Below are 12,208 nucleotides of genomic sequence, written 5' to 3' on the forward strand. Positions count from 1 at the left end.
CAAACGCAAAAAATAACTTTCAATGGAAAGCAAGAATCAGTTTACGGAAAACATTACAAATATAGTAAAAATAATAAGAATAATAATTGCAGAAAAAATTATGCTAGATTGAGAAAAAACAAATGGATTCTGTTTCGAAAAATTGTTTAATTTACTTGCGTATTCAGGTTAAAAAGCGTTTATCCTATCCTATTACTAGAAGTACTAATGAATTTCTTCAAATGAGCTATGTTTATGGAGATACAACCCAAATGCAAAATAATAGAACATCAGAACTGTTTAAACAAAACTTATCAATGAGTCGGGCAAAATGAGCGCATTCAAATTAAACAAAGTAAAGCATGCTATTAACGAATGGGTAAAACAATTTCAACAACTTTTTCAGATATTACTAGCTGCGTTGCCCGGCTTTGGACGGTCCACCTCGAAAATAAAAGTTATGTCAAGTGACGCGAGTTCAACACTTAGGCTTGAAAAAAAAAAAAGTCTGTGAAATTTTGCGGCAGATTGCGGAAAACCCCCAAAAAGTAAACATTTTAAATCCCCTGATTACAGGAAAAGCCTCAAAACAAAAACAAGAATTTTACCTGTTCATATTCGAGAAAAAAATGGCAACAGATCTTTCATCTCAATGATTTTCTTCACCGCTATACATTTTAATAAAAGCGTTGTTGCGGAAAGTTGAGATGAAGCACTTGAATAATAATTTAATTGGAGGAAAGCCTTCGAAAAATAGGGATTTTATGTCGAAATCCAATTTTTATAATTAATGGTTTTTAATTGATATCTCCGCTAATTATTATCGGAGGATTATGTTAAATAGCCAAACATGAAGACGGAAAGATTACGAATCCATCGATACCTGGTTCGATAGTCAGTTCACTGTCGTTCAGGAGAAGAAGCTTGGACCATGGCCCCAGCGGGGTCATGGTCTAAGCTTGTGTAAGACGTTCTCTCAAATTTAAGAAATCTTTTATGGTATGGAGATACCCAAGAGTTGCTAGAACTGAGCAATAGTTATGCATCTTAAAACAATGCGTGAACTCTGCTGTTTATTAAGATATACTGGATTACTCTAGGATACTCTTTTCTGAGGCGCACAACAATGACATATTTATCTTTCAGCAAGATTCCGCTTCGATTCGCATCTCTAAATCGACTCGTATATTTTTAAATGGAAGCAAGGATTTCGGTATTAAACTGTCAAGCAACTCTACCGATCTCAGTACGATTGAGAAATTGTGGCCTCGTCAAATCTAAAGAAAAAGGTTCAAGTCCTTACTCCGCCAACAAAATTGAACTCATTGCCGCATTGATTTTAATATTCTATTTTTTTGACTCACTGTAAACCGTCGCCACTATAAACTTTTGAATTATTCTGTTCAAATTTATTTTAATGATGTCTTTTTTTTAATGAAATGTTATGTAAACTTTAATGTGTAAGAAAGGTGCACGTTCCTTTAAATACCTACTTATATAACCACTTATATTTTATTAGATTAAGCTTTTCCCCGAAATGTTAAAAGTATTTTATTTATTTTTTGAATTTGTGTTGTTATTGAACATCAACACGACCCAGGCATCTAATTATCCGCATTGTGTTCTCATTTCTGTTTGAGTACAAATGCATTGCTATTACAATTATGGAGCTCGATTAAGATCAAATTTATGATCAATGCTGTAGTAATCCAGAGCGTAGTAGTTTTACAAACAACCCAACTTTGAGGCTGTATGAAAATGATGTCACACCTTTTTCAACATTTTTCACCCCCGCTTCGCTGCCCTTTGTCATGGGCGCCCATATGCAAAATTGTAAGAGGGAAGGGGGGGAGCTCAGACACTTGAATCATGGTTTAGCAGGATATTTTCCCCATGGAAGCAGATTTCAGGACAGATTAGAGTCATTAAAATTTGACATTTTTAATTACTTATTCATTAATGATTGGAGAACATATGTTTTTACATTTTTGCAAAGAAAAAAGTACTAAAAGCAAGGAAGTTCTAATTTCTAAGGGGGGCTCGTCGAGCCCCCCTTGCCTTCCTATATGGGCGCCCTTGCCCTTTGTGACAAAGTGTCAGATTTCACCTTGTCCCCCCTGTCATATGTTACGCTACTTTTCATAAACATGTTGTTATAAAAAATTAGTGATGTCACATTCCTTTTACCCCTTCCTTCCCCATGTAACAAACTCATAATCACAATTAGTAGAATTGCCAAAAACCCAGCTTTTTAATCAGTACCCTAAATTTAAACGAGAAGAGTAAAAATTATTGTGCTCCTGCTCCTACAAAATATATACTATCTTGCAGTTTGTGAAGAGAGTGAGAATAAAATACGTAATTTTGGAGTAAACTTTGATGACACTCAATAGTTCTGGGCAAATCTTAGTTGTACATGCGAATATAAAATGATCCCACTCAATGATCGTCAGTTTTTGCAATGTTTTTTAAAGTAAATCAAATGTTAAAAATTACAACGAGTTCTTTATTTTGAAATTTTTTGTTTGCTAAATATCAAACGTTATAGATATTTTTTCTCTTTATTGAGTGAGGTTTTTTTTTCCCGCTCACATGCCATCAAGAAAATTTTGTAGAATGTATGGTTTATAAATCTCTCACGTGTGAAGCTAAAATGATGAAAATAGTTTTTGACCAGAAAACCATACGATAGTGTAGTAATGAAAACCAATTAGTAGCAATTGAAAGAGTATTAAACCATGTTTCTGGATGCATAAATTATTTGCCCTCATGTCCCCGTAATCAAATTATGAGGTCTTAAAATCTACCGAAATTTTAAGAAAAGATGCCAAATTCAGCGAGTTTCGTTGAGTAAGGGAAGGCATCTTTCACACGTTTTGTAGATGGATGCCTTGCCACATGCAGATGGTGAAGTCGTGTGGTACCTTCCATTTCTCACCAGTGTTTGAATTTGTTGCGTTTCTAAAAATTTCGGTGGACTTTAAGACGATAACCTAGATAACGGGGGCAGGAGGGCAATTTATTTTTGCGTCAAAAAAATGTCCCAAGTGCTGTTTTGATTGCTACCTATTTCAACTTCTTTCATTATTACATTATTCGTGTGGTTCCTTGGTGATAAAAATAACTATCACAACTTTGAAAATCAAAATTTAAGAAATCAAGTACGTGATTTTATAAAAAGATTTATGTACAGTTTCGTAAGTTCATATATTCGAGAAGGACATTCACAGTTCGTGTATAGCTGTTAAATATATTGCCTGGAATTGTTGACGTGGAGGAACTTGGGACAAAATGAAATAAAAATTCAGAATGAAGTGTTAAAATCTTTCAAATTTTAATTTAAAAGCGCAAGTGTACTACAGGAAAATAATAAGTAACATTTCAAGGTTGTTCTCTCATTGTATTAAAAAAATAAATACTGTTTATTTTTTTATTTCGAGGCTAACTGAAAGCCTTGATGCAAGAACCAAGTTAATCCAAATTTTTCATTTCTTTTTTTTAAAATGTCACTTTTGCGTTTGAGCAACATAGATGTTCCGATTGGTGCAACAACTAGACGCGAATGTAAGGTCACACCTCCACTTTGTGGTAAATATTGTGGAAAATATAATAGAGTTTCTATTGGCTACTGATGTTATTTGTTAATCTCACCAAAAATGAGATATGTCTGGACTTACTTAGTTCTTGCATCAAGGCCATCAATTCCTTTTATTTACTTCACAATGCCCCAAGTTCTCTTATTTAGCAGAATCATATAAATAACCCTTTCCATTTTTTAAAAAATGATCAATTGGAGGTCAGACATGTATTTTTTCACGTATTCTTAAAACCTCAGCTATTTTCTGAGGTTTACGTTGTGGTGAAATTGCTGCAGCTTGCCATTACTTGCTTACATTTTGAAAATACCTGCTAAGTCATGACATAAGTCCCTTGGCTAAAGCGTAGAAAGTCCTTCTATATAAGCTCGTACACATGTTCCAGTTATTCTATTGCCGGCTTCACCATCTTGCCCATTGCAATTGCAAGACCGGCAACATTGTCCATGATGAACCACAGGAAGGGTCTGTCTAAGACCACTGAGACATCGTCCCTTTGGTTGTTGTCCAATCCCGACGAAGAGCTGGGCCCTTCTTTTACTTCAACGTAGGCCGCATGCGTAACGTTGGTAACGTGTAACCAGCCGAAGTTGCTAATACCAAAGAGATTTGCATATCCTGGAGTAAATAGATCGACCAATCCTAAGTTGAAGAGGGCTTTTGTCAAGTTTCCATGAGTTTGTTTCACGCTTATTCGGGGCATCTGGAAGTAGAAGATAATATTGCTTTTACATTTTGTAACATATTAGAAAACCAAAATCATTTTTCAGGCCCCACAAAAATACTACCGGACGAATCTGAAAACGTTACATGGAACACTTGGCGAGTTTATTTTGCCAACTTTGCCAAGTTGCAGATAAGCAAAGCGCTTTATCTGCTTGTCAAGCGTTGCCAAAAATAATGTTGTTGTGATTTATAGTTTAAGGTTGATGATTTTAACAACTTTTTGGTTCAAGAAGATTGAAAAATCCGTTAAAACGAAAAATAAAGCGTCGTCTTTAAAATGTGCTTCAGCAATGGGAATTTTTTTCACCGAATTTGACGTGCTCCACGTTATGATTGTTCCCCCGAAAGTTCTTCCGTCTTAGACTCCAAGAACCGCAGTCATTTCAACCGACCATGAGAGGAAATGATTACGAACTGTCAAATGTTTCAACGGTTTGCTTCTTTCCAATCTCATTTTGCGGTCAACAAACAAAGTAGATAGATCCAATTGAACTTGATGGTTGAAAAGAAACACCAAGCGGCATCACCCAACCATCCAGAGAGTCAGAAAAAAAGAGATTCGGAAAGGTACTGACCTGAAATTTGACCCTTTTGACCTGCATGGAATTGATGATGTCGGTCAGCCTCTGTGCGCTGATACGGGTCTCAAGCATGGCCATTCCTTCCGGTTCGTTGGGCAGAAGTGCAACCAGAGAAATCAGCCCTCCGCGAAATGGTACCTCGACGGCACTGCAGTTCAGATATTCGTGCACGCCATATCTGGAAAACATTGAATTTATGGAAATCTTCTAATTTTCATTTCATCTTTTAGAGAACTTATAAATTTCTTAAGTAAATCTGTCCCTTCAACTTTTTTAGAGAAGCGGATTTCTAAATGGTACAAAGCGCGCATCTTTCGATATCTTTCTCACAAAAGACACCTAATACTAATGGGGAAAGTACAGGGTTGATTGCAGCCGCCAATATGAAACAGTGTTTATTTGATTGTCACGTGACTATCCATCGCACTGTCGAATTTCTATAGCGTTAGTATTCATAGATTTTTTAGTAAGAAATACTTTGTACAGCTCAACTTAAGATAATTAAATCAGTCACAACTAGTAATCGGTGATCACCAATGAATTAAGAGGAATGCGAATATGATGCGCTACATTTTTAATAAAGACATTTAAAAATTGCCAATAAAATATAAACTGTCTTGAGCATAAGCGTAGTATGACCAAATACTGCGGGGAAGGCGGGTACATAAGCTTGTCATTTCATTTCAGGAATAAAGGAGAAGCTTTTGAACCCCCTCCCCCCAACTTATATGAATGCATTGTGCATGTATATGTGTACACATTTTGTTGTTTTTTCAAAAATATACGCCATATTCAGAACATACATTTCCCCCATTCGGGTCCAATTTCTGGGAGAGGGCTCACAAATCACCCTCTCCTCTGCCTATCGTCAGCACCGATTCTTAAATTTTCGTTTTTTGTTGAAATTTCCATGGAAGAACTCTGGAATCTTCTTAACCTAAGATAGACTAAAATAGACTTCAGTTCGAAAATTTTTTTGGGAGTAAACCCCTTCTCTTTCTTGTGTCCTTATCAAACAGCCCAACTATAAGTTTATGTCAAAAACGTTTCCGGAAGAGAGTCATAAGATCCTCGAATGTCCCTATAAATGGTTTTAAAATTGCTTTTTAGACTTCAATTATGAAAATTTTCCAAAGGAGATCACCGAATCTCCCTTTTTTCCTTAACGTCAACAAAGAGAACCCACATTTCGTTATTCAGAGTTTGATGATGAAAAACTTCCGGAGACAGCTCCCGAACCTTCCCCATTCTCTCAACATCACCAAAGATCGCCTAAAATTGACTTTAATTTTGAAAAAAATTCTGCAGGGAGTCCCCTGAACTCCGCTTTCTGTGAACATTACTACAAACTGGCTAAAATTGCGATTTTTGGCATCAAATTTGAAACTTACGTTTGAAGATAACCCTAAACTTCTTCCATTCCCCCTGGCCCTCTTATCCGATCCGAACATCTAATAAACATTAACTAAATCTGTATTTTCAGGATTTAAATTTTTAAAAAAGAATCCGGAGGAGATCCCCTGATACACCCTTTTGTACTTCTAGCGTTATGAAAGAAATCCAGCAATTTTGTTTTTAGGAGTGGTAACTTTTTTTTTCATCTTTCCTTCAAAGCAGTAGATTGCACTTAAAGAATTTCTCAATGTAAAATTTTTCTTACATTTCATTGATTCATGTTTTTTTTTCCTTTTTAAAAATCATAAGTGTTACATTTTTAAATTGAAACTTGACCTTGATCTACAAACTTGAAAGAGGATGGGAAAGAGCGGTAGTTTCAAATCTTTGCACCGCCCCGGAAAAACCCAAGATCCGACACTAACAAAAAAAAAAGGCAAGGACAAACAATTCCAAAATTCGTGATAATATGGGTGGAGGAAAAAATAAAGGGATTCCCCTAGTTGTACATACATATTTACTTCTTCTTCCATTGGGATTTTTAAGCAAAAAATACTTGCTTTTGTGCTGCAAAAATGTCATGTTACAATAAAGGATTCTCTTAGAGTAGTTTATTCAGTTATGAAATTTTTTTACGCTTTTTAAAATTTTCCTCCAAACTTTGAAAAGTGTATATGAGAGGCATAGCGATGAATGCCATGCAATATTAAACTTTATGGCCTTTTTACAACTATCGATGAACATTATTGAATAGTTTGTGTCAGAGCCGGCCTTAAGCCGATTAGAGCAAAACAGCCCAATGGGGCCCCGCGCCAGCTGGGGCCCCGATCTAAAAGAAAATTTCCTAACAAAAATAAATAAAAAAATAAAAAGTTCAAATGAACGTAACTGATATTAATTATAATATGCTTAACTGATACTTAATCTGAGGTTATGGAGCTACTTTCAGTGCGATTGAAGGAGTAAGGGGAGTTTCCTGAGGCATCCTGATATATGGTCAAAACTACTTGTCTGAAATAAATTTTCAGAAGAAAAAAATAAAACATATAGTCAGTTGAACATTTTTAAATCCATATCTAAGGCCGTACCCGCTGTACCTTATAACTTCCAGTCAAGAGAAAGGAACTGAGTAGTGGGGAACCAAAGTACAAATTTTTAATAATTATCAGCAATGAATACGGTCCATAATAACGTAAGGGTCAAGGGCTCCTATCCCAGGATCTTACTATCACATGGGCAATGCGGAAATTTTTCCGCGACTCCGAAATTTCAGGAATTTCTAAAGCTATCTTTCTAATTTATTTCATTTATATAATTACTTTTATTATTTTTTTACTTTATTTGTGTTGAGAAAAAATCCTAAAACTCAGCAGCTATAACAATTTCTTTAATACATAATAAGCACTAACGTAGGTGCAATTCTGAAAAATAAATAAATAAATGATAAACGTCAAATACTGCGTACTTAAAACCGCGTAAAACATCTCCATAACAATTCTAAAGAAAGCAAATTGCCATTCATCATCTTACGTTTATACATATAGCATAGAATTAGGATTTTAAATATTCAAGACCAAAAAATTCCTTGGGGAAGCCAACAAACCCTGACATATTTCCTAACGTGACTCAAAGTGCGTTTTTAAAACTTTATTCAAAAAAATTCAGGATTAGAGTACTCAAACGGCCACCCTCTCTCTCTCTCTTACCTCAACTATATCCCAAAAAAACTGAAAAAAAATTACATTATTCAGTTTTCAGTTTTAAACGATTTCCAAAGAAGGGAGATTCATAAATTTCACAGCCCTCCTCTCTTTTAGAAAATAATACCATGAAAACTCTCGAACTCTTTTTCTTCCCATGCATAGCATAAAATTGATTTCAGTTTCGAAAAAAAAATCCGGGAGGAATCTCCTCCCTTTCCCTCTATCTTTACCAAAACAGGGCCTAAAACTGAGTTTTTAACACTTCAATATTGAAAAATTTTCGAAGAGTCACTGAATCCCTTAACGTCACCAATGATAGTCTAAAAAAGGGCTTTAAAGCCCTCGATTTTGAAAAATTTCCACAGGAGATCACCTAATTCCTTTCTTCTCCATTATCATCAAACATCACGCGATTGGGACTAAAATTTCGGGAAAAATTTCTGAGTGGAGGCCCCAATGCCCTATTGTTACATTGTTACCAAAACTAATCTAAACTTATCTTAAGTTTTAAAAATAATTCGGTAGGCAGGTAACCTCCGCTTCTCCCCCTTTTCCTTCATGTTCAACAAAATTGTCCAAAATTACGATTTTAGACGTCAGATTTGAAGACTCTTCCGCGGACCGTGGGTGATTTGTCTGACCTCTAACGCAACCCCCCCCCCCAAAAAAAACCCTCATCTCCGTGCCAAAACTGCGTTTTAAACTTCCGTTTCAAAACATTTCCAAGAAAAGCTCCCCCGTTCCCTGCAAGTCCATTCCACTTCTGACATCCCAAAGACGTCTGGTTTTTTGCACTTGCATTTGTACTTTGTACAACTATCCTGTAAAGGGCCCCGTCAGATTTCACCAAATTTGATTCAAATTTGACAGGTTTTATAGGGGCAGGGGGAGGGCAGACTCCCAAACTGACAGGGGGCCTGCCTTAGCTCCTGGCAATCCTGCCCCCCCCCCTCTTCGACGCTACGCCTACGTTTTTGAGCACAAAAGTTCAAATAAATAACATGTCATCTGATTCACTGTTCCAGACTGATGAGTTCTAAAAAAAACGAAACTGCAGTCTCTGGATTTGGCAACTTGGCTGTCTGGTAGAATTCTTTTTATTCATTCCAGGGTTCTCCGTCCCTACCACTGTTTGTGGTTTAACCAATTGGATGGGACCCTGAAGACAGCTCTGATTTTTTGATCCAGATCAGAAACCAAGCAATCCAAGGTCCAGCACCCCCAGACGTATCGTTTCACTTTGAGGACTTTGTGACTAGGAGCGCCATTAATGAAGACGGTGGATCTTCGACCGGCTGGGATCGAACTCGGGATTCTCCGGTCACAAGTCGAATGCCTTACCGATCAGGCCACCACGGCTCTCTGTCTGGTATATTGCATGTAGTCCTTAGCCCAAGCTTAGGAGCGGTAACTAACTGCAAAATAACGTCACAGCAGTTAAAAGAAACTAGCTGCGTCGCCCGGCGTTGCACGGTCCACCTCGAAAATAAACTTTTTGACAAGTGACACGAGTTCAACACTCAGGCTTGAACAACAACAACAAAAAAAAAAAGTCAGTGAAATTTTGCGACAGATTGCGGAAAACCCCCCAAAACGGTAAACATTTTAAATCCCCTGATTACAGGAAAAGCCTCAAAACAAAAATAATAATTTTACCTGTTTATATTCGAGAAAAAAAATGGCAACAGATCTTTCATATCTCAATGATTTTCTTCACGCTATACGTTTTAATAAAAGCATTGTTGCGGAAAGTTGAGATGCAGCACTGAATAATAATTTGAATGGCGGAAAGTCTTCGAAAAATAGGAATTTTATGTCGAAATCCAAGTGCCATAATTAATAGTTTTTAATTGATATCTCCGTTAATTATTATAGGTGGATTATGTTAAATAGCCAAACATGAAGACGGGAAGATTATGAACTCATCGATACCTGGTTCGATGGTCAATTCAATGTCGTTCGGTAGAAGAAGCTTGAACATACATAGATACATAGATACGCTCAGTTTTTAATTATATAAGATGAACAACAATGCTTGCGATAGAATGACGGAAATACTAATAAAGCAGAAATGAAGTCTAAAGGGAAATGCATTAAAGAAGAATAATAAGAAAAATCCGAGAGTTTAAAAAGGAGAAATAAAGCTGGAAGTGTAAAAAAAGAAAGAAAGAAGAAAAGGCTGCTCATGCCGCAACAATATCCGGCCTAATTAGTGAAATTCATCTTCCAAAGAACACGTAGCTCAATGGAATGACATTGATAAAGTAGCTCTTGCAAACCACTGTCAAATGTAGGTGTAAAGCTTCGCTTCTTTTTAACATTAGAGGGAGATAATGTTACTTTTTATGAAGCTATTTTTGATATTTGGGAAGATTTATGGAATCGTAAAACCACCAAAGGAAAAAAATAAAGAAAATGATGCGATGTATGAGATTATTTTAAGGAAAACATAGATTGCGAAAAACATAAGAATTAAAAAAAAACAAGCAAATTTATGAGTTATATTCAGTAAATTACCGCCCATTAGCCAGGGCTAAAGCAAAAATACGTGAAATACACCGCCAGCTTCGGTCCCTCGTCTGGTCGGCTAATTCTATATTAGCAACCAGTTTGTTTCGCACTCTTGGCTTCCTTAAGAGGTTTTCCATCTCCAGCTCAGTCACTTTCCTATGCCGGGCTGATGAGTGCTAATAAGCACGAAACTGCAGTCCTCGGCTGGAAATGACTGAGCTGGCGGTGTATTTCACGTAAATTTATGAGTTATTTTTATTTTATTACTTCATATTTTTCTCAGCAACCAGTTCAGTGCCCGCCACTAATAAAATCACTGGATTATAAAATCAGCCGCTTTTTAAAATCAAATCTGGAAGAACAGAATCATTGCAATATCAAAACATGTTAAAACCATCTCTTAATAAAATCATTATCGCCGTTTTATAAAATCACTTTTGGACATGTTGCGTACAAAATTGATAAAGAAGCTCCAAGAAGTGAAGTAGAAGGTCTCAGAAGATGAGGAAATCTCGTTGCCGAATTTCCCCTCTTCAATAGATGTCAGAAAAGCGCTTGATGTTTACGTTATACTATGTAAGAGCAAAGAGAAAAATATAACGTTGAAAGTTACAGTGCATTTCGTAAAATCTTAAACGATATTGAATCCTTACTCTCAAATTCTGTTAACCAAGCTGCAATACGCCAATATTTTAAGACCCGTGTGTAAAAAAATAATAAAAAAAAAACCCTCATGGTTAGTTAAAAATGACAGCTGTATTTTGAAATACTTCAAACAAAAATAAATGACGTAATTCATTTCTTTTTTTAAAGTATTTAAACTTCAAAACCTTTCTTTTTTTACAATGTAGGTATGCCGGTTTATAAAATCAGCCGCTTTATAAAATCAAATATCCTGGGAACGAATGTGATTTTAATAAGCGGCGGTCACTGTATTGTGATTCAAAAAAAAAGTTTAGGGGAACTCACCAAAAGAAGACGTTTGAACAGAGTCGAATTTAGCTCCATGCCGCCCTTAAGCAGATTTGATATCTGCCGCTCACCCCCCCCCCCCTGAAACAAACAAAACTTTAAAGAAAAAAGAAAAAAAGCGCTCCCGAAATTTAAACTGTCAAGCTTATGTCGTCGCAAGCAAATGATGTCGTTTCACATTCAGGGGTGCCCCGATGGGAGGTCACAGCGATCTCCCCAATATTCGGGCAATTTTGCTGACGATTCGAAAAATTTGGAGTTAATATAGCAACATATTCTTTTTTTTTTAATTTTTAAAATTGTTTTGTAATGATACCTAACGTTCCTTCTCATTAGATGTTATGTACGTATGTATGATATGCGTGTAAGCTCGTGTTTTATCATTCGGTAAAATTAGAATTTTCTTCCTCCCAAAAATTTTAGTTCGATTCGACTCTGTTCATGTTATTTCATTTTGTACATCGTTCATGGCTCAAGTACTGCTCTTGGGCAGATTATCAAGCGATTCACATAAGACCAATTTAAATAATATTTACAGCATGTTTATTTATTTACGTATATTTGTTTACAATTATCAATTAATAGAGCATGGTGCCACCTGCCTTGTCTAACGGTCAGATAAGTCTGACTGCGACAGGAAGTCCGGGTTCGAATCCCGGCTCAGGCATGAACGTACTTTCTCTCTCTTGTCCTTGCCCTTTCTTTGTGTGAATGTGTTGCTGTGATGTGAATGGTTGCCTACCCT

At 36.2% G+C, this 12,208-nt stretch overlaps 1 protein-coding gene across 1 annotated transcript in view; it reads right to left on the bottom strand.

The window, feature by feature from the left end:
• Window positions 1-3,150: 3,150 nt before the first annotated feature.
• The window catches only part of LOC129226233 (leukocyte elastase inhibitor A-like), a 30,813-nt gene continuing 21,755 nt past the window's right edge, over window positions 3,151-12,208 (bottom strand). Inside the window, exons 4-5 of the mRNA XM_054860831.1 lie at window positions 4,877-5,060; window positions 3,151-4,278 (exon numbers count right to left, since the gene is read on the bottom strand). Coding sequence (XP_054716806.1) covers window positions 3,961-4,278; window positions 4,877-5,060 — 502 coding nt within the window. The 3' untranslated portion in view covers window positions 3,151-3,960. The remainder of the gene's footprint in view (window positions 4,279-4,876; window positions 5,061-12,208) is intronic.

This window comes from Uloborus diversus, chromosome 7 (genome assembly GCF_026930045.1).
Source record: "Uloborus diversus isolate 005 chromosome 7, Udiv.v.3.1, whole genome shotgun sequence".
Lineage (NCBI taxonomy): Eukaryota > Metazoa > Arthropoda > Arachnida > Araneae > Uloboridae > Uloborus > Uloborus diversus.